The sequence below is a fragment of the Chelonia mydas genome, chromosome 3 (assembly GCF_015237465.2).
Source record: "Chelonia mydas isolate rCheMyd1 chromosome 3, rCheMyd1.pri.v2, whole genome shotgun sequence".
Classification (NCBI taxonomy): Eukaryota; Metazoa; Chordata; order Testudines; family Cheloniidae; genus Chelonia; species Chelonia mydas.
Window position 1 is genome coordinate 201,500,969 of NC_057851.1, and position 23,305 is coordinate 201,524,273.

At 47.0% G+C, this 23,305-nt stretch overlaps 1 protein-coding gene across 1 annotated transcript in view; it reads right to left on the reverse strand.

Moving 5' to 3' along the window:
- Positions 1-23,305, reverse strand: part of FBLN7 (fibulin 7) — a 41,003-nt gene that overhangs the window by 13,033 nt on the left and 4,665 nt on the right. The window contains exons 2-5 of the mRNA XM_007058939.4: positions 15,897-16,056; positions 7,335-7,505; positions 2,509-2,634; positions 1,861-1,998 (exon numbers count right to left, since the gene is read on the reverse strand). Coding sequence (XP_007059001.1) covers positions 1,861-1,998; positions 2,509-2,634; positions 7,335-7,505; positions 15,897-16,056 — 595 coding nt within the window. The remainder of the gene's footprint in view (positions 1-1,860; positions 1,999-2,508; positions 2,635-7,334; positions 7,506-15,896; positions 16,057-23,305) is intronic.

Here is a 23,305-nt window from a genome sequence, read left to right on the forward strand (position 1 = left end):
AGGCACAATGTTACCAAGCAAAGATATTTCTGTGCTTAGTGGTGTGTGGGATGAAATCTGACTCACCCCTGCTTTGGGGCCGGCTGGCTTGATTCTAGCCCATGCTATACGACAATACGAGCGAGCAGTACGCAGGCCACGGGCCATGCAAAATGTGCACGCAAACTGGACTAGTATTTCCTTAACAAAAGGGCCAGTGTGCTGGGTTTTGCAAGTTATGGAGTTCTTGGGATGCCCCCAATTGCAATAGTCATAACTAGATTAGCTGGGTTTAAAATGCTTGGCATTTATCCAGTCCCTTTTATCCACAGACCACAGCGCACTGATTTACAGATTCTAAGCAAATAGTAGGGCGATGGTAATTTATTTTTGATCTCAAAAATGTATTTTGGGTTCCTGGTGAGTTTCCAGGAGGTTCTGGCTGTCGCCAATTTGGGTGTCCATGCCTTAGCCAATTGAAATGGCAATGCAGTGATTTACAGTAGGTAGAATGCACTGTAATTTCCACTCTGCTTGCAAAAAAATGCCAGGAGATCTTAAATGGCTACAAAGACCTTGATTGTGTGTCTGAGCCAAAAGATGGCACCTCCAGAAGCACAGAATCTCTGAACAACATGTTGGGACACTGGTCCCATACTGACTCAGAGGGAAATTGTCATCTCCTGAAGCGCCTGGATTCTCCTCAGCAGTCTCCTGTCCAAGTACTGTCTCCAAGCACCTTCATTTATGAAATGAGACCAGAGCACAGACCTAGGTGGAGATCATAGCTTCAGCACATAGCTCAGTGCAATGTTTAAAAAAAAAAATAGAAATAAGGCAAAAGAGATGTCTCCGAGCAAAAAGAAAGGAGGGAAAATGTTCCCGCCGTGTGAAAGAGCACCGCTGGGATATCTGGAGGCACTGGGGAATGGTGCCCATCCAGCCCACATGTTGTTAAGCCAGATCACCCAGGACTTTCAGAAGTGACTAGGGATTGGAGGATTTCAGAAGTGACTAGGGATTTTTGGGTTCCCATCTTGAGACACCTTAAAGGAGCCTGACGTGCAGAACACACTGGAGCACCCGCCCTCCGCACACCAGGGCCCTCAAAGGTGTCTCGAGTGCAGCACCCCCCCAGGGAGGCACCCCAAATCACCAGTCACGTCTGAATACTGGCTAGTGACATTCTAGAGCTTCTAGGAGGTCCGGGGATGGGTTCCTCCCCTACCATAAGGTGCTGAATAGAAATGTACAGAGTCTTGTGCCATATTCTTGCCATGATGCAATCTATACAGTTAAAGGAAAAAGGCAGCTCTGTTGAGCCACTACAATCAATAAGGCCAGTTCAATACCAGCTAGATACCAGCCATCAGCAAACAGAACACAGTCAGGCCATGTCGACACTACGCACCTTTTAGCGACACAGCTGTGCTGCGACAGCCGTACCGCTAACAGGCACGCAGGGTAGCCGCTGTTTGTCGGCAGGAGAGAGCTCTCCCGCCGACAAAAACCCCCATGAGCGGCAGTAGCTTTGTCGGCAGGAGAGAGCTCTCCCGCCGACAAAAACCCCCACGAGCGGCAGTGGCTTTGTCGGCAGGAGCGCCCTTCTGCTGACACAGCGCTGTTCACGCTGGCGCTTTTCGTCGGCAAAACTTTAGTCGTTTGGGGGGGGTGTTTTTTCACACTCCTAAACGACAAACGTTTTGCCGACGAAAGTCCAGCGTAAACAAAGCCTTAGCCTCCTCCAAGCAGCCCTCTCCATGGCAATCATCCGTAAAAGCTGCTGCAGCTAATGAATATTCAGCTGCTTAGATGTGCTGTGTGTGCATTGGGCAGCAGATTGGTGAAAGCTGACGGTGGATATTTCTGCTCATCTCCTACCCTGACATATGCTGTTGTCGGCCGTGCCGCTCATGTGGAAGCCGGCTTCGCAGCTGCAGTGTTGGGTCCTGTCGATTTTGGCACAGCGTGGCTTGCGACTGAAAGCTGGGTCGTTTGTAACACTCCATGCAGGTGGGGCTAAAAGAGAGAAGACAGGAAACTTTAAAGTGCTTCTTGGACACCTGGCTCACAGGCCTGCGGTAACGTTTTCAAAAGTGCCTAAATCACTTAGGAGTCAGTCCCATTTTCAAATGCAACTTAAGCACTTAGGCCTAGATCTTTAAAGGCCCTTTTGAAAATTCCACTAGATGCCTCTATGCATCTTTTGGCACCCAAATACTTTTAAAAATCTCGCCCCGAGGAGCTTAAGTCTTACTGAAAATCACTGGGAATTATACTTTGACATTTTTTCTCCTCCTTGATGAGATAGGGTCAGATTTTTGAAAGTGCATAGTCTTTGGAAGCTCAGGGGCAAGGACTCTCCTTTTGTTCAGTGTTTGTACAGCGCTCTGCACAATGGGAGTGGGCCTCTCAGTGCTACCACAATGGAAGGCTGATATCTGAGAATAGGCAGGGGCTTCTGCCTTGTAATTCGTTGTCTGCCTTGCTCGAGTCTCTTTCTCTTTCACACCTCACCAGGTTACATACCTGTTTGTGACTGGTACTGGCAGTTCTCACCAGTCCACCCTTGAGGACAAGTGCACTTGTACTGGTTTATTCCATCCACACAAGTTCCACCATTCTGGCAGGGATTGCTCGAGCATTTGCTGATCACTAAGGGGAAAAAACATTTTTAAAAAACAAACTACACTGGCTCTATGTTTCCTAATGTAAGGCATGACCTTGCTGTCCTTCAATGGATGTCAGTGGGAGCTTTGCCTGAGTAAGGACTGCGCGATCAAGCCCGTAATTTTAATAATGCATGAAATATAATAATAATACATTTAAATCAGGATTTTAAAAATGGGTGCTGACATTTAGGCTCCGAAGACCTCCATAAATGTTAATGGGGGGTGCTGGGTGATAAGCGCTTTTGAAAATCAAGGATTTAGGAGCCTAGAATAGGGATTTAGGAGCTTAAGTTGAGGTTCCCCCCACCATTTTTTAAAATCTTGGCCTTAATTTTTAAGCACGCCTTTCCTTGCCAAGCCACATTGTGAGTGCCCCATATGACTACCCACAGAGTAGCTTGATGGCTTTAGCGCCGTGACCATTCTGTTTGTTCGGCTGTTTCAGGTCAGGAGTTGTATTTCTGCCGGTGCAGCTTGTCTAACTGTATCTCCAAAGTCAGAAACCTCCCAAAGGATCTTTTCAAATCGTTTTTATTAGCAAGCAACCCCTTTGCTATGACTGGCCCCATCTTTTGCAGCTTCAGTCTAAAAGCTATCGTAAACAGTCAAACAACACAGACCACAGAACCCAGCGCAGTTAGTCACACCTCCGCCCCAGGATCATGTTGGCCTAAGTTGGGACAACCCCCAGCTTTGGAAACAACAAAGAGTTCAACAGGACAGATGCAGCCTGAAGTACTTGCTGAGTTTGGTCTGAATACTCCCAAAGTCCTGTTCACCTAAGCCATATTTTCACCCCTGCCCGGCATATTCTCTTCCGAACTCATTAGTTCAAAGGAATGGCAGTGAAGAAGCAGGCGATGAATGCCGCATGGCTAGCAATTCCTAAGCACATGCCAACAGCCGAGCTTGCTTGGTCATCAATAGCATATTCTAAATATTTCAGGACTGCTAGAGCATGAAGTTATTGACCAAGACGTGAGAGAGCATTAACCGTCCTCTTCCTTGAATTTGCTGCCAGCGGAGATCCAAATTTCTCATCTCGCTTGCTCTCTGCAGTGATTGTGTGCAGTGGGCCGCACTAACACCTGGCCTACAAGCTGCGAGGGGAGACAACATGTCCCGAAGTGGAATGCACGACAGTCGCTGCACAGGTGTTCAGCAAAGGAATGCAGGGTTTCATTGGTTGCCAAGCATTTTCATGTCAAGGAAGGCTACATAAAGCCTCCTTTATTTCTCATCTACATACCAAGCCTGGGAAGATTAAATGGCTCTCTGTCCTTATCCCCAGCTCATTCTATTCTCTTTCTACAGACAGTCCAGGCTGTCAGCTTATCTAGTATGGCTGAGTTCATCTCTTTAGACACTTCATAATAGACTGCTACAGCGCTCTGTGATTTCAGCAATGCAGGGGGTATATGTTGGGAGCTTAATAGTCCATTAGCATTTTAGACAATGTGGTGGAATTTCCTTAAACAAACAACACTTTCAACCTGCAGAGCTCCAAGCTATTTAAACCTTGTGAGCCGCACTGCGTGAATGTCAACTACCCAGGCTATAAAAAGTATATTGGCCATAGGGGACCGTTTTAGGATCCAAAAGACTGATACAAACACAGGCTTTATCCAGAACAAATACATGATGTGTCTCACGTGGCATCAAACCTAAATACACGCCTGACTTTAAATTAACACTCGAATTCAATCCTTCCCTGCGAATTGCCAGGCATGGAAGGGCTGGTACTAAAAAGACTCACGCATAGCAGGTGGCAGGGGTTATTTTTCAAACTCTCTCCCATGACTCTGCTCTGAGCTTGAGCTCCCCCAGCGAGCCACTCCACATGCCAGCCGGGGTGAGTTCTGTGGGAAGTTTCTGAGGTGGACAAACTCTTTATAAGCTTAATGACAAAATCAAAGGCTCCATATGGTACGAGATGCCTCGCTCTCTTAGCAAAAGGAGAACACAGATTTCTCAGTGGGAGGCACCAAAGATCCCTAAAGATCAGCTGGGGAAGCAGTGCAGTCAGTGACTTTGTGATTCTGAAGTGTTTGCTTATAGGTGTTGCTGGGCCATAATTCATGTTCTGATTGTGTATAGCCTTGTAGGATTGTTTTAAAACCAATGAACACTTTATAAGCAAAGCAGGTGCCCATGTTCACAGCCCTCCAACTTTAAACAGTTCATGTTGCTTTAAAGATAGTTTATTATCAGGATCATTTACTTTACGCTTGGCCAAGAGTTTGGTTTTAGCAGGCCTGTGAGGCTCTGCTCTCTTTCTCAGCTTATCTTTGGGGCTCCTGGGGAGCTTGGGTTTTGGGTTTTCATTTTTTTTTTTTAAGAACTCTTAAGCCCATGCCTAAAAGAGCATAATTACTAGTAATACTTAGTGCTTCTCTGGCACTTTTCATCAGTAGATTTCAAAACACTTTACAAAGGAAATCAGTATAATTATCCCCATTTTACAGATGGGGAAACCAAGGCAGAGGGCGATGCAGTGACTCGCCCACATTGACTCAGCCAGTCAGTGGCGGAGCTGGAAGTAAAACAGCAGGTCTTCTAAGTCACAGCCCAGTGCTCTAACCACTAGGCAATGCTGCCTTGTATAAAGATGGAAATATCCAAATCAGGGCAAGCATGTTTCTGCCATTCTAGGTTAAAACTCTGAATATAGAGCAGCCAATGTAAGTTCATTGGCTTCCTGGCTGAAGCATCCATGTTAGGAGTGGTTCAGTGGGAGGTTTATCTAGCATAAATCATTCTTCTCCCATAGGTGTTTCTTAATGGGGGAACCTTTGGCAGGTCCATGTGCATTAAGTGAAAGCAGATGTCAGTGTCTTGTGATCGACTCGTGCACAGTTTCTAGAAATGCTGCTCAACAGCGTTTCTTTGGAATGATTCAAAATGTTGCATTCCAAAGGGAACGAAGCCCCGCGCAGCTCTGGGAATGACAAGGGCAAGGGATAGGGTGACCAGATGTTCCGTTTTTATAGGGACAGTCCCGTTTTTTGGGACTTTTTCTTATATAGGCGCCTATTACCCCCAACCCCCTGACCCAGTTTTTCCACAGTTGCAAACTAGTGCCTCCCACCTGTGCCACATCCCTGAAATACACAGTGTTTTAACAGGAAGAATAACCAGTATCCTCGAAATGAGAGACATGTTACATGACAATGCGTTATGCCAATTTTAAACGGGTGTAAATTGGATCAGAATTTGGCTCAAAAGGAAGACGAGAGCATGGATCCTGCTGGTAGAAAGCTCAGATGTCGTTACAATAACGTATCTGTGAATTAGAAATACCTGGGAGAGCAACAGTTTCAAAGTAAATGTATTCTCCAGCCGTTGCACGTAGGGAGGGTCTTTCAGCTGAGGATCTCCCTGTGGGTGTGTCATCTCCCCGTTATATAGAGGAGGGAACAGAGCCATAGGGACGTTAAACGAGCTGCACAGAGTCACAAAATGACTGAGTGGCAGAGAGCTGGGAACAGAACCTGCGACCCCACACCGAGAACAGTGCCCCTGAGCGCAGGAGTGCTGCATCGGGGCAAAGTCTTTCTTTGTGCTGCATGGCAATTGGTGGGGATTGTATTTCTGCTGAGTTACTTCAGTGGTCAGAGCGCCACAGTGGGCTCTGTAGGCTTTGAATACCAGTTTCAATCAGCCTTGTGGTTTTGGAAAACATACTTTGAAAAAAAACAAAAAATCCTTTTTTGTGCAACCGCATTAAGCCAAATGCCTGCTAACCACCACGAAACATATTTCTGCCCAGGAAATTATTTTTAATAGAGGTAATTAGATATAATTTTCTTGTTTGCCAATTCGGATCAATCACATGTTGGACAGAAAGGCAGCCGTCCAAATAAGCATCTGAGGGGAATTATTATGAATGTGATGCGCCAGCTGCTTCAGACCCTGATATTTATTGTTATGAAATAAACTGTCTATTAAGGAATTGGTTTTGTGCTCAGAGCTTCAGCCCTGAGCACAATAAATGAAACTCACATGGACTCAGGACGAGAAAAGTGGAACAGATGCGAGGTTCACTGTTAGAGCCCAGGACCCCTGTTACGCAGAGCTGGAAACCAGCCACACTACTGGTACACAACGCAACGTACCCAACCGTTATTATTCAATGCTGAAGAGGGGGACACACTGAATGACTTTTCCAGTTCAGTGGAGACTGTCCAAGCACAGCTCCAAATGCATGGGCTTGCTGAGACCTGCAAAGGGCCAGCTGTGAGTTCTGCAGGCAGGAGAGGACCAGCTGTGGCATCTCCACATCTCGGATCCCTGGGGAGTTGGTATTTGTAAAGAACAGAACATCACTAAGCTAAATGCCGAGGTCACAGGACCAGCCCGTAAAGAGCGGAAGGTTGCTAAGATTCAGGAGAAGAATCCTTAATGGATAAAACAACCCCTCCCCCCTCATTACCACACTTACTATGCAAGAAGCTGAAGTTGGGGAGATAACTGACAAGCCAAGGGGAAGCAATAGCATCAAAGAGAAGCCAGGCTATGCATTAGTCTTTCCTGCACACCAACCATCCGCACTAACGAGTTATGACACTTTACAGTAGGGTAGCTACACAGGTTTTGTTCTCTAACCATGGCATGCATGGGCCTGTGCAGTGACATGAAGATGGGCTCACACACTCAAACCAAGGGCATGAAAAGGCAAAGTACCTTTGCACCGCGGTGCTTCTCCAGTCCAGCTGCCATTTGCCTGACACACTCGGGTGCTGGAACCAGTGAGCTGAAAACCAGGTTCGCAGGTGAAATGGACTTCATGGTCCACGAAGTACTTGGTACCAAATCTTCTGCCATCCACGGGGGCATCCAGTGCAGGGCAGGACACTGCAAAAGCACAGTGGGAAATGCTGACGTTAAATACTCAGTATGCTAACTACCCCTGGAGTACTCGGACAGCCAGCTGGCTTACAGTCTTCTGCCTCTCAGCTCAGTATTGTTCCCATGGAGTAACAAAGCCACCACCTCGGACAGCCTGAGCAATTGTGGAAACCTACAGCATAGTTTCTAGGTTAGTTAGGCAAGATGCCTTTTTCAGGATCAACAGAGATATCACTGAGGTAGTTGTTACCCTGGGGTGTTGGTCAAGCCATGCCGTGCCTCCTGTGTTTAAATAGTGAAAGACCTAGAATCTGACATGGATCCTCACAAAGGAGAATTTTATGAAGAACAGGCCAGATACTAAGACCTTTATTCATAGCGAGCGATATTTGAGGCTGGAAGTGATTCCATTGACTTCAGTAGGGTTACTCTCAGAGTAAGGCATTATTCAACTAGACAAAGGCCCTCAGAATCTGCCCTCAAAATACACAGTTTATTTTACATTAGGTATGAAATAATCAGCAGAGAAAAAGTGTATGAAACATCAGCTGGCAGAGCCCACTCCTCCAGATGCTGTCTTCTGACTGAAAGCAAGAAAGAAAAGTGAAGTATTGACATTTACAGAAAATCCACAAACCACACGAGGAGAGTGAAATAGCTGTACCATTAAAGAATGCTCTGTCCTCAGCAAAGAAAATCAGCACATCAATAATAGGTTGGCGTTCAGAGCCCGCTGGCCTATTTCATGACAGAATTATCTTAGTGCCCCGACGGTTAGTCATGTAGGAAAGGAAAGAAAGAATGAGCTGATACCTCGCAATGGAAGACTCTATGACATCCCTACTTGTACTGTCTCGGAGGTCCCTGCTCTGAGTAGCCATTGGCTGGATGAAGCAGTTGATAACACGCAATTGTAAAAATTGCCTTATGGTTACACGCTCTGGGCCAAATCTTCTGCTGGAGTAAACCGGTGCCGCGCCCTTGAAGTCAGTTTAGAGCAGCAGCACATCTGGCCATCTTTCTGTTTTACATGAAGCTGCTTCACTTTCCCCAGAGCGAGAAACGCGTCTGTGCGGCGAGTAAAACGCCCCCTTGCTAGATGCCAAAAAAGCGCCTCTTAAGCAGGGGCTGTAGAGCGCCACGTAGCGTGGTGGGGCATAGATTCCCCCCAACCCTCCCCTTGCTGTTTCACGTGCCTCTCCCCCAGCGGTCTGACTCCCCCGGCCCATGAGTCCCTACACCCACCCCCTCCAAATCCGCGTGGTGCTGCAGCCCTGCGTACCAGGTCGCAGCCTCACTCTCTTAAACTTGGCCTGCCGGCACCGCTGCCATGACAGCGCCAGGTCGCAGCACCACTCAGATGCGGCCTGCCCAAAAAGCGGCTGGCCCATGGCCTGAGAGGCCCCTCTGGCTCTGCGGCCTATACTTTTGAGGACCCGATCCTGCCAGCGCTACAGGGTGTAATGCTTCCTGCCACGGACTCCAATAGGCAGGGGATCTCACACCTGCACAAACTGTGTGAAAAGTTTAGGTTGCCATGTCAAGCAATCAACAGTCACAAGTGTCAGATCTATGGAGGCCCATGCAAGCTTCATTCAGCCTCCTTGTGTGTCCAACCCCTGCCCACTGAACGAGGCAGGGATCCAGGGTGTGAGCCCATAATGAACGGCCGTACCCGAATGCATGGTGATGCCAAGAGCGCCAGCCCCCACGGAGCGGCTCAATATTCCGGTGTCCTAGCTCCCGTGCTGTATGTAAATGTGCCCCCCACTGAATGCCTCCCTGTTGCAAGTCCAGGGCAGCAGCAAGAGGGACTGTGGCAGGGGCTGGTCTGTGTCACCGCCGTTAATGTTTCAAACAGCTGGTAAAAGGTGAGATGGTTTCGAAGGCTCACCCAGCACCTGCGGAGTGGGGTTCTCCAAGGGCGCCACCCCAGCCGGGTGACAGGCGTTGGGAGGCCATTCCAGGCAGAGGGGCAGCAGCGCAGAATGTAAAGAGGTCTGTGAATGAAAGGGCTATTGTTGTACCATTAGCAGAGCGGAGGGTGGGGGAACCTGAGCGGGGCGGGGTTTGCAGGCTCCCAGAGGCGAGTCAGCTCTGGAGAAAGGCTGCTGGGATTTCCTGAGTGTGCGTTCCAGCCTGTCAGTTTGACTTCGTTCACTGTTCCATTGTTTTATGAGCATCACAGGGCAGCAGTGAATTGTATTCGGCATTCTCAGAAATGTTCTCAGACACTCTTCACCCGCAGTGGCAAGGCTCCCAGATAACACTCAGCCAGCTCTTGGAGATAAGGCCAGCTATCCGAATCTTCACCTGCGTTGTGAAGGTGTTTGGCCAAAGGCACTTCTGCTAAGTCAAAGCTCTTGGTTCTGGGTATGCCATTTAGTGCACTATCAATTCTGTTACGTTACAGCAATGTCAGATAAGAAAGTGAATCAGAACATCCAAACGATACCATGAAACTGAAAAGGAAACCACAGGGCTTTTCATTTACACCTTGCCATTTGGATGTGCATTCTACTTACAACAGATGACATGCCTGTCTGCTCGTGCCTGGGCCAAACAACACCCAGAAAAGAACCCTGCAGTGGAAGAGAGATGGACAGTGACTGGCAAAAGTTAGAACGGAGGGGTAACATTTGCCAGGAACATCCTTTGGCAGTTTAATTTCAGTGGGAGCTGGATTGAACCTAATGTGAGACTTTCCATGGATGTCTGGGAGATCAGAATTAGTGCTATGTTGGAGTTGTTTCAGAGCTCACCATAAGGGCTTCTGAAAGCAGCTTGTTGGCTGAGTTAATAAAATGACCACATTTTGACCATACATGTACAGATCACGTCTCTCATGGAAATGCCGTTGTGAGAGACTTTCATTCTGTGCATACTGCTGCTCTGTAGGTGAAAGAGACTTTGACTCAAAAGGTACAGGCTATTCATCCGGTAGCAGGGTAGCATCCAATTCCATCTCATTGTCAAAAAGAAAAGGAGTACTTGTGGCACCTTAGAGACTAACCAATTTATTTGAGCATAAGCTTTCGTGAGCTACAGCTCACTTCATCGGATGCATACTCATTGTCGTGAGTTAGGAAAAGAACCTAAGGCTCCTGGCTCAGAACAATTGTTGTACACGCTTCCCTAGAAAGTTTAATCATATGAGATTGCATTGGAAGAGCCTGATTCTCCACTCCCTAGCTCCTTGGGGAGACATTTGCACTGTGCAAATGAGGTGCAAGGCAGCTAATAGATTTCAAGGCAGGAAGGTCCATTATGATAATCTACTCTGACCTCCAGCATCGCCCAGGCCAGAGAAGTTTGCCCAGTGACTCCTGCATCCAGCCCAATAACTTGAGTCTGAGCTACAGTGATTTTTTTAGACAGACATCCAGGCTTGATTTACATACTGCAGGTGACGTAAGTTGTTCCTGTGGTTAATTCCCATTCTGTGTTAAAAATGTGTACCTTATCTCTAGCCGCATTTAATTTAGCTTGAGCTCCAGCCATTGGGTCTTGTTGGATGGATGTAAGTCACAACCATGAAGATCAAGTAATAACAAAAGAATGTGAACAAAAGAACAGACATGCTGGGTCAGACCAATGGTCCATCTAGCCCAGTATCCCATCTTCCAACAGTGGCCAGTGCCAGATGCTCAGAAGGAACGAACTGAACAGGGCAATTAGTGAGTGATCCATCACCTGTCATCCAGTCCCAGCTTCTTGCAGTCAAAGGTTTAGGGACACCCAGAGCATGACCTTCCGTCCCTGATCACCTGATCATCTTGGCTAATAGCCATTGATGGACCTATCCTCCATGAACTTATCTAATTCTCTTTTAACTCAATTATCCTTTTGGCCTTCACAACAACGAGTTCCTTCCACAGGTTGACTGTGTGCTGTGTGAAGAAGTATTTCCATATGTTTGTTTTAAACCTGCTATCTACTAATTCCATTGGGTGAGCCCACGTTTGGGTCTTATGTGAAGAGGAAAATAACACTCCTATATTACTTGTGCCACCCGGTTCATGATTTTAATACACCTCTATCCTATCCCCCCTTAGTCCTCTCTTTTCTAAGGTGAACAGTCCCAGTCTTATTAATCGCTCCTTATATGGCAGCTCTTCCATGCCCCTCATCATTTTTGCTGCACTTCTGTGTACTTTTTCTAATTCAGGTATAGCTTCTTAATTTTGCAATGGGGTGACCAAAGCTATATGCAGTATTCAAGTGTGGGCATACCATGGATATATCAAGTGATGTTTGATATTTTTTGTTTTATTATCTATCCCTTTCCTAATCAGCATTTTTGACTGCCACTGCACATTGACTGGATGTTTTCAGAGAACTATTCATAATGTCTCCAAGATCTCTTTCTTGACTGGGAACAGCTAATTTAGACCCCATCATTTTCTATGTATAGTGGGGATTATGTTTTCCAATGTGCATTACTTTGCATTTATCCACATTGAATTTCATCTGCCATTTTGTTGCCTAGTCACCAGTTTAGTGAGAGCCCTTTGTAATTCTTTGTAGTCAGCTTTGGATTTAACTTGAATAATTTTGTATCTGCAAATTTTGTCACCTCACTGTTCACCCTTTTTCCAGATCATCTATGAATATGTTGAACAGCCCTGGTCCCAGTACTGATCCCGGGGGGATCCTGCTATTTACCACTTTCCATTGTGAAAACTGATCATTTATTTCTACCCTTTGTTTCCTAACTTTCAAACAGTTACTGATCCATGGTAGGACTTTCCCTCTTATCCCATGACAGCTTACTTTGCTGAAGAGCCTTTGGTGAGGGACCTTGTCAAAGGCTTTCTGAAAGTTCAGTACATTATATCAACTGAATCACCCTTGTCCACGTGCTTTCTGACACCCTCAAAGAATTCTAATAGATTGGTGCGGCTGTGTTGACTCTTCCCCAACATATTGTGTTCATCTATGTGTCTTATAATTCTATTCCTTACTATAGTATCAACTAATTTGCCTGGTACTGAAGTTAGGCTTACCGAGCTGTAATTGCCGGGATTACTTTGGGAACTTTTTTTTTTTAAACTCGCCAGTACATTAGGTATCCTCCAGTTATCTGATACAGAGACTGATTTAAGTAATACGTTACATACCACAGTTAGTTTTTCTGCAATTTCATATCTGAGTCCCATTAGAATTCTTGGGTGAATCGCATCTGATCCTGGTGACTTATTACCATTTAATATATCAATTTGTTCCAAACTTCCTTTACTGACACTTCAATCTGGGACAGTTCCTCACATTTGTCACCTAAAAAGAATGGCTCAGGTGTGGGAATCTCCCGCACATCTTCTGCAATGAAGAGCAATGCAAAGAATTCATTCAGCTTCTCCACAGCAGCCTTGTCTTCTATGAGTGTGCCCTTAGCACCTTGACACTCCGGTGGCTCCACTGACTACTGGGCAGGCTTCTTGCTTCTGATGTACTTATAGACAATTTTGTTGTTTACAAAAGACACAAAAATTAGTTGCTCTTCAAATTCTCTTTTGGCCTGCCTAACTATACTTTTATAGTCAACTTGCTAGAGTTTATGCCTCTTTCTATTTTCCTCAGTAGGATTTGACTTCCAATTTCTAGGGGATGTCTTTTTGCCTCTGAGTCTCCTCTGCTGTTTAGCTATCAACAGACTCCAATGAGAAACTGCAGAACTGGAAATAATTTGCAAACTTGACACCATCAAATTAGGCCTGAATAAAGACTGTAAGTGGCTGGGTCACGACAAAAAATAATTTTCCCTCTGTTGATACTCACATCTTCTTGTCAACTGCTGGGAATGGGCCACATCCACTTTGATTGAATTGGCCTCGTTAGCACTACAATAAGTAATTTTCCCTCTGTTGATATTCACCCCTTCTTGTCAACTGTTGAGAATGGGCCACATCAACCCTAACTGAATTGGCCTCATTAGCACTGACCCCCCACTTGGTAAGGCAACTCCCATCTTTTCATGTGCTGAATATTTATACCTGCTTACTGTATGTTCCACTCCATGCATCTGATGAAATGGGCTATATGCCACAAAAGCTTATGCCCAAATAAATTTGTTAGTCTTTAAGGTGCCACAAGGACTCCTCATTGTTTTTACGGATACAGACTAACATGGCTACCCTTCTGAAACCTGTTTAGCTATGGTGGCCTTTTTTATCGTACTTTTTTTTTATTTGGGGTATATCTGTAGTTTGAGCCTCTATTATGGTGTTTTTTTAGTAGTTTCCATGACGCTTGCAGGCATTTCACTCTTGTGACTCTTCTTTTAATTTCTGTTTAACTCATTTCCTCATTTTTGTGTTGTTCTCCTTTTTGAAGTTAAATGCTATCGCAGTGGGTTTCTGTATTCATCTCTTGGACACGATCCTATGCATCAGTTAGAACTAAATCAAGAATTGCCTCTCCCCTTGTGAGTAGCAGGACAAAATGCTCCAAGAAGCAGTCATTTAATGGTGTCTAGAAATTTTCTCTGCATCCGTCCTGAGGCGACATGGTCCCAATCAATATCGGGATAGTTGAAATCCCCCATTATTATTGGGTTTTCTGGTTTTGTAGCCTCTCTAGTCTCCCTGAGCATTTCACAATCACTGTTATCATACTGGTCAGATGGTTGGTAGTATATTCCTGCTGCTATACTCTTATTGTTCAAGCATGGAATTTCTCTCCATAGAGATTCTGTGGTACAGTTTGATTCACTTAAGATGCTCTCTTTCACATGTAGGGCCTCTCCCACACCAGCATGACCTATTCTGTCATTCCAGTGCATTCCAGTGCAATACCCTGATATTACTGTGTCCCATTGATTATCAATTGTTCCACCAAATTTCTGTGATACCTATTATATCACTATCCTCATTTAATACGAGGCACTCAAATTCACCATCTTTATATTTAGACTTCTAGCATTTGTATATAAGGACTTATAAAATTTGTCAGTGTTTGGTTGTCTGCCTTCTTGTGATGTAATTGAATGGGACTCTTTTTCATTTGATTGTTTCTCTTCAATTCCGACCCGTACTTAATCAACTTCTATCCTCTCCTCTTCACTAGGATATTGAGTATCCCTTTTAATAACTCCTCCCCTAAGGGATGTCTCCGGCCAAACTGCGTTCTCCTCTGTACCTGTCAGCTTTCCCCCCAGCCCTTAGTTTAAAAGCTCCTCTATGACTTTTTTAATTTTAGATGCCAGCAATGTAAAATGATACACAGTGTCTCAGTGAAAAGGCCTGGAAACTTGAGAGTCAATATGTAAATTACCTTCCTTTCAATAGACGTAAAAGAATTAAGTAAGAATGATGGGGGCTCAAAAGACCCTAAGTGACTTAAATTTCAATGGGACTTGTTTTCCTAAGATGCTTCTATAAATATCACCTGACATCTCTCAGGGCTTGTCTACACTGGCAATGTTAAAGCACGGCCGTGGCAGTGCTTAACATGGCTTGTGTAGTCATGGCAGAGCGCTGGGAGAGAAGTCTCCCAGCGCTCTTAAAAAATCACCTCCATGAGGGGCGTAGCTACCAGCACTGTCTGCACTGTCTACACTGGCACTTTACAGCGCTGAAACTTGCAGTGCTCAGAGGGGTTTTTTTCACACCACTGAGCAAGAAAGTTGCAGTGCTGTACAGTGCCAGTGCAGACAAGTCTTCAGTTTCTACAGTGTTGTGACACTGCAAACCATGCATGAGAAGTAAAGCTTTGAGTCGCCATTGTTTTCCACATAAAATATGATTTCTGCTTATCATGTGCTGAGAAAACTGAGTATCATTCTAGACCATGGAGAGACATATTTATTACTACATGTGTCTCCACTGTATATGAAGACCAAGCATCCCCCCGAGAGAGAAACAGGAAAGAGGATTTAGCAAGAGAGCACTATAAATATCCTGACCTAATTTTAAGATCTAAAATTAAGATCATGGGCTACTATACGGTCATAAGGCTTGAGCTGGTCGTGTGGGAAGAGCATGTCGCACTGAATATGATCTACTGTAGTTACTTTGGGGCAGATTCCTGATCTACCGATCTGTGTGCAAAGTGCCGTGTACAACCATGGGATGAGACTGATGGACTGGTATGGGGAGAAAAGGCATATTGGGGCTGTCCCACAATGTATGGAGCCATTTGGGTGGGACACGTGTTCCCCTTCTCTTCCAAAAATGAGGGGGGGAGAGAGAGGGGCAGCGCGCCCCTAGGTCTTGGCAGTCCATAGTGCAGTGTGACATGGTGGGCAGCGGGATGTGCCAAGAGCTAGCTTGCCAGGCCCTCGCTCTCCCTGCCAGGGCCTGGGGGTGGGGGGCAAGCAGCCTGTCGGTACTAGTGTACACCGCAGCCAGATGCTCTATGGCTGCTCTTGTTGTTGAAAGGCCAGCTGTGGGTTTTTACCGGATTGTGGGTCTGGGGCAGCTTTTGTCACCGAGTTCTGCAGAGTTATCAGCCGGTTCTTCATGATGCGCACTCCCTCTGCAAACCGCGTTTCCTGCCCCTTTAAGAACTGCTGCATTTGGCGGATGGCAGCCAGGAGCTGCTGTTTGTTGAGACAGTTCTGTGAAAAAGAAAGAGACAGCTGTTTCAGCGCTGAGCATGAACGTCACGCAACGGTACGTTAGCTCCCTTTATCTGCAGCTGCCAGCAACGGAGGGACCACTCATTAAGCACAATTAGCGAGCAATTACTCCAGAGCCCACTTCCCCTCCTATGTACATGGTCTATGTATGTTCAGGGCGGTTCTGAGCAGTTTCGTTGGCACACCCAGGCCTTTTCAGGCATACACTGTCAAATAACTGCAACACGGTAACCAGAGTGAGCAGCCAGAGGTGCCGCACTAATCTCAATGAGCTTGTGAAAATCCACTCATATTTTTAACTGTAGCAACAGAAGTTCAACCCCTCCAGCATCGTCCCATTCTGCAATTCCTCCCTGCAGCCCCAGCTCAGCGATGCACCTAGTGCCCCCTTCCTTGCCAACCCTCCAGGACTATCCTGGAGTCTCCAGGAATTAGATATTAATAATTAATTAAATATTATGTCATGTGACTAAACCTCCAGGAATAAGTCCAGCCAAAATCAGCAACCCCTTCACCCACCCTCATCCCCCCGTGTCCCCAGCATTTTGTAACCCTGTTTTATTTACACACAAGGGGGATCCGGTGAAGTTTAGTCCCTCAGAAAGACCGAGTCAATGTGGCATCACCAGCAGGTTCCAGGCACATTGTCGCATGGCTAAGTGCCAGTGCTACGTCACGCTGCCAATCTAGCACTAGGCCAGCAGTCACCCCATTGCTGGAGCCTTTCCTAAGCAAAGACAATTGCCAGGTGGATTTGTGAGGTGGCCCAGGAGGTATCAAATTCAACTTATAGAAAGAAATGGCAGAAAAGCCATGCCCTGACCTGTGACGTATTACGTCACCACTTGTCATGCACCCCTGGGGGCCTCACAATGCTTTGCTTCTGTAGCTCCCAGCCTGGGCTCCTGCAGGTCACATCCTGGGTGTCTGTGTATAGCCACAGCCCTGGTCTTGCAATTCTGACCCCAGCTACCTGCGTACAGCCCCACAATCCTACAGTGGCTTCCACCAGCCTGGGTTATAACAAGAAAGGTGACCCCAACACACTCTCCATCCCAAATTTTCCCAAAACCACATGCGTTGCAATGTCCAGTCTTCTCCTGGACAACTCAGAGAACTAAAAAGGTTTGTTTGTTCCTCTAAAGACACAAAAGCACATCACAGCTTACTAACTTAACTGGGGTAAATACACCCTTCTATTTAAACACAGCACTGAGCTGGTTTATAGTAAAGATAAAACAACTGTAGTAACAATAGGGCACAGGTTAAAGGATGCCAAACAAAAGGAATAAAGTTGGAAAGGGTGGCAAGCAAATAAGTGTGAAAATGCGCATCTAAAAGTCTACAACAATCTAGCAAGGTACAGATGTTGTTCAAGATGGTTTCTCAACTATATTCAGTTTCCAGAGGTGATAGGGTGTTTTTATCTTTTATCATGTTTGTGTCACTTCATTTGAGCACATAGTGATTGTGGGTGACACCAGACATAGTTGTTATGGGGGCATTTAGTGCACTGGATGAGGCCTTGACAAGGCAATGACAACCAGAATACTGACCCACGGCAATGCTCATTAAACACTGCTCTATCTGGGAATCCAGCTACAGGTACTAGCTATCATCTCATCACAGGCAACGGCGCCTGGGTAATACCACCTTTAGCACTTTTCATCAGTAGATCTCAAACCTGCCAGTACCATTCCATGGAGATGCTCTGTACAATAGTGATCAATAAATCTACCTGTTAAGTGTGCGAGAGGAGTTCAAAGTGGAAATTTCTTGTCTCATAGAACTCCTTTCCAGTAAACACATGTTGGCGTAGAAGACACAAACCTCTCCAAAAGGAGCCATTCTGTATTTTGCAGAGTATTGCGCAATCACTTGTTATGATGTTTCATTCTGCCAGACCCAAATCCGTTCCGATTGCCTTTGATTTGTTAAACTGTCTCTCCTGGTTGGGTTATTACTGTGGAAAAAAATATCTCCTCAGAGAGAGTGTTTCGGGGGACAGACTGGAGATCCTGTTCTGCTGATCAGGAATCTTGGTCGTAGGAGAGTTATTTTCCATGCTCACACAAAGCTGAACAAGAAGTCTTCCTGTTGTAGCTGGAAGTCACTCATGTTTTCTTCCTTTTCCAATATTTTAGTCCTCATTGGTTAGCATCGCCCTCTAATTACAATGGGCAGACACTAAAAATCAACCCTACTAGCTACACTGCACTTCCAGTTCTTGATAAAAATCTTCATGAACTTAAAGAAATGAGTTTTACTGGGATTCACGCTGATTGAATGTGTTCCTGCTTAGCCCAGCATTGGGCTTACGGGTTGAATCTGGCTCCAGATTTGAGCCTTGATGCTGCTTCCAGACAAACCTCCCAGTGGCTTTGGTGGAACATTCTTTGTAAGATCTGTCCAGTGCAGATCAAGACTTTCTGCAGATTTTGCTTTTCATGTGACCAGACTCTTGAGTCCTTCATCCTAATAAAGAAATTCTAACTTCAAGGACGGCTTTCTGTGAACTACTTGTAAGAGAATAATTCAATGCGGAGTATGACAAGCAAGGGCTGTGATTACTTTGGAAATCCTGGGAGGGATTCCATAGCTCATGTTAAGTCCTTTTGGAACCAGAGCTATATTCCACTTCAGTTTTACAAAATAATAGGAAAACAGATGTCTTGTGCTTTCTTAGAGTGCCAGGAACACTTGTGAGATTTATGTCTGGAAGCTAACAGTTCTGGTTTGAAGCCGGAGGGACTGATTCACCCGGGAGGCATGCATCTTTGTGACAGCATGCAGCAGAACTAACTTAAAACCAAAAAGCAAGCCTGAACCAAACAGGCAATTCTGTAGCTCACCAAAACTCAGTTTCCCCCATAAATAAGCAACTTCTGTTCTATTGGGAAATGCTCCTTGTCAATGGGAACAGAGAGAAGATATGGTTCCTGCCTCTTGTCAAGAGCGTTTCAGAAGGACCACTGGGCGCATAGGGATTGTCCTACAGTCTTTAGCTACCTGCTCACACAGTATTTGCTCAACTTGGCCTCTGCTTCAGTCAGTACACAGACCAAACAGCGAAGGAAGAGAATGATAGTCTTGGGTGCTTAAGGCATTAGCTCGGAAGAAATGGGCTCTAAGCCTGGTTCTACTACAATTTCTCTGTAACTGGCTAGGTGAGAGCAAGGAAGTAAGCTGCACCCTCTCCATGGCTCTCTCTCTGAGGAACAATGTTAGACCCCGAGCTATTACTGGGGGTTCCAAAGGCCCTGTCCAGCTAGTGTTATGGAGGGGTCACCGGATGGCGCTGTAGTGTGGTGCAGATTCCTTGGGGAAGCTGATACAATCAACAAGAGAATTTGCTCTCTGCGTTAATTTCACTAATTAGAGGCAGTTCTTGGGGCAGAGTCCCTTGCTGGGAGCCAGGCACTGGTGTTTGGGCCGAGCTCCCTGGAAAAGGGCCTTGCCCGCATGCCATTTGGGACCAGCTCTGTTCAGGGACTGGTGGATGAAAGGAACAAGTTACATCAAGAACATCCCCAGATCCATGTCACTGATTTCTCCTGCAACAGGAAACCCAGCCTGCAAGGCTCCAGATCTACTGCTGGGCCAAAGGGTGATTTGCATGGCAACTTCACTTCTCCCTGTTTGCAGGGTCCACAGAGCAAAGAGGCCCCCGGCCCAAGCCTGGGAAGGGGCAGGAACTGTCCTAGACTTCTTTGCTGGCACCTCTGTGAGGCAGGCAGATGGCTGAGAAAGGGTGCCTTGGTCGGGCATCTGTGAGCCAGGACTGCGGCAGAGAGCTCGCTATGCTGGGAGAGAATGGGAAAGGAGCTTTCTGATTTTGCTATAAACCCTGTGGAGTCAGAGAGAGGAGTGAACGACCCTGCCTAAGTGGATAATTGTGCCATGGGAAGGTACCCTGCGGAGGGGTGGTTTAGTCTGGCTGGAGATCCAGACACAGGCACGTGGAGGCACTAAGACAAGGATGAAGCCAAGGGGCTGAGCAGAGTACCCGGGAGAGAACCAACAGGAATGGCCTTGGGCAAAGGAGCAGAGACAGCTTGGAGACTCAGAACAGGCATCCTCTTCCTTTTCCAGGTCTCTGGGTGAAGAGCCCAGCAGATGGTGGGTGGAAACTCCCCTTCAGCCCTGCTCTAGCACGGTAGAAGCCGCGCACCTCCGTCTCCTGTCGCTGTATCATGAGGATTGTGCAAAGCTGCCAGTACTTGTAGCCTGTTCCATAGACTTCTCTGGACAGCAGCTGCATTTGCTGGTTTATCTATGATGGTCATTCTTGCTAGGTAACTAGTCCTGCTGCCAACACATGGTTACTTTGAAGCAGATAAGTGGGAAATAGCCCAACTTAATTTCAGTTTAAACAGGGAAAACCCAGGGAAGGTTTCTGAAATCTTCAAGGAACTGTTCAACAAGATCCCCTGACTTCAGGGAGATTTTATAATCAGCACATGGTTAGCAACTGCAGACTCATCACTGCCAAGGGCACATTCGTTAGTCACTGAAGAGCACAACGAACAGTGGTGGGCATCATTCCAGCGTGCCATTGAATCCAGCCTGGAAATTCTGTTTCATTCATTCAAGAGGCTTCTTCATCAAAGGGAGCGAGATCATCCGGATAAACAACCGGTGCTGCAATCATCCCGAGAAACCTCAATGAAGAGCAGAGTAAGGGGCGCACCATGCCAAACCCTCTGGAGGAGCTGGAATCCTCCTTCCACTCCGGGCATGCTCTAGGGCCTCTGTGGTCATGGGGCCTCCTCCCACACAGGCAGGATGGGCATGTGCATGCGCTGATGGGTCAGCTAGATGTGGAACTTTGGCTGGACCCATCCCTACCCTCATGCGCCCCTATGGCTGGAACCCATGCAGAGCCCAGCTCTCAGAGACCTGTCTGCCGAGTGGAGTGCAATCACCTAGCCTGACTTCTTTCTCATGCCCAGGAAGAGGAGGGGGAAGGGGGGAAATGGAGCCTATCTGAGTAGTCATTAAATAAACAACAAGAGAATCCTGTGCACATCGATAGCCCCTTCCACAGAGGGTTGCAGTACAGGCCAGATGGTCACTAGCAGCTGTGCATCGTATACCTAGTCCCACGATGGACCAACGAAGGCATGGCGAAGTTCAGCAGTTTGCCCAGCGGTGTGAGTGACAGACAGATGGGAGTCACACCCAGAACGCTTGGCTCCCCATCCTGTGCGCTGACCAGTAGACTCTCCTTCCCCCACCCCCATCCAGGCCACGCTCCCTCTTCAATCGCTGTACAGTTTTGCTAGGGTATCTCACAGAGTGGGAACCTGCCAGCATTTCATACAAATTCCCGTTACACATTTGCAGAGCTGTAAGCCTGAGAGAAGGCTAGTAAATGATAGATCATGACGACACTGACCTGACCATTTGGGAAACGTCCGACCATAGGCCCACCAGTCTTTTCCTAGCCCCCTTGTGAAGCAGTTCCAGTTCCTTTTACTGTCTAAGCAGCCACTCGTGGTTTAAAATAACCTGCTCATGACTGTTATGATTAATAAGAGACCCTTCCTTGCCGCCAGGTCTGCTCACCCCTTTCCTTCCTGTGAATACACTTGAGACTGATAACCCTCCAACCAGCTGCTCTGGAGCAGTGCTGTATGCCCAGAGCCACAGCATGGTAGGAAGTGACCCACGTTCCTTTCTTCCCCCAATGGAGTATTGCTTTTTGGCCTAGATTATGGATTTATCCCAAGTGCTATTTGTGGGGCAGCTGTGCCCGCCTTGCCCCAGCGGGGACAGGAATTTGCTACTGGCCCTTACTAGCAGGGAATTTCTACGTCTATGTGCCAAGGCTCTGCCCATTCCTCCACTCCCCGGCCATCTGCTCTTGGGGTAGGGTTGAGAATGGGGCATACAGTGCCTCCCTGTGGGTCAAGACCCAAGGTCTGGGGAGGCCATGAAGCGTAAGGGGTGGGTGGGGGAACCTATTCTATTTCCTACCATGCTGCTGAGTAGACTGACTCACGCCTAGCCATTCAGTCTTTAGAAAGCTCACGGGCGTTTCCTTCTAGATGGACAAGCAGCACCAGCAAGATCTGTGCTGTTCCCCCACCTCTTTGAAAGAAGCGGGGAACAAAAATTCAGGCACAAAATATAGATGGCTACGTCCGGAAGATGAGGTGTCCCAGCTCGATCACAGGCAGGGGAGGGCAGAACAATTAAGAACCCAACATTTCAACCCTCAAATTTTGGCAGAAATTTTTAATTTTGACCAAAAAGGAGGGATTATTTGGGGGTGAAGGGGAAGGGGAGTTTTATCCTGTTTTTTGACTACCTGTAATCACAGGTAACAGACAGAACATATCTGAAGGAAGGTCTTTCCCCTACATCTACCGCTCCAACACCTCACTGAGGCTGCCAGGGGCCACCCACAGAAGCTGCTCGGACATGGGATTTCCCGCCAGGGCGCAGCCCGGAGCCATTTGACAGAGGGGTTCCAGGAATGTGGGCAATGCTGCGCACCATGGTGGGAAAGTTCGCACGGGCCAGCGTTCAAACACAAACCCCTGCCTCCAGGCACACACCGGGCTCTCCGACAAACACAGGCAGCTGGGACCAGCAGACGGGAAACGTCTCTTTGACACTGCCTTGGCGCTGCTCAGCACCACGTTTGCAGAGACTCCAAGGCCAGAAGGAGCCATTGTGATCACCTCCTCTCTGCCCCTCCTGCCTAGCTCCGGGCAGAGAATTTCATGCAGGGATTCCTGCCTGGAGTCCCTGCCTTTTGGTTGAATGACAGTAAATCTCTTTGAAAGACATCCAGCCTGGATTTACAGATTCCAAGTGATGGAGACGCCATCACATCCCAAATTACTTTGTTCCAAGTCTCGATTCCTCTCCCCGTTTAACGATCTGCCCCTGCTTTTCAGTCTGAATGTGTCTAGCTTCCACTTCCTGCCATTAGAGCTCACCGCGCCTTCATCTGCTAGAGTAAAGAGCCCTCTGTTCGTTGTGAGAAATCTTCTCCCCATCTAGGTGCTCTGGGCAGGGAGGAAAAGCTCACTGTGAATAGGAAAGGGTACAGGGAACAGATGGGGGGGCTACTCAGATTCAGAGCCCCCCAGCTCAGCGTGCCAGTGCCCTTGCTCCAAAGTTCTTCCCTTCCCCAGGGCTGGGGGTTTCCTACCTATTCCCCAGAGACTGGCCCGACCTGGTGCACCACGGCGGCTGCTCCAGCCTCTCCTCCAGG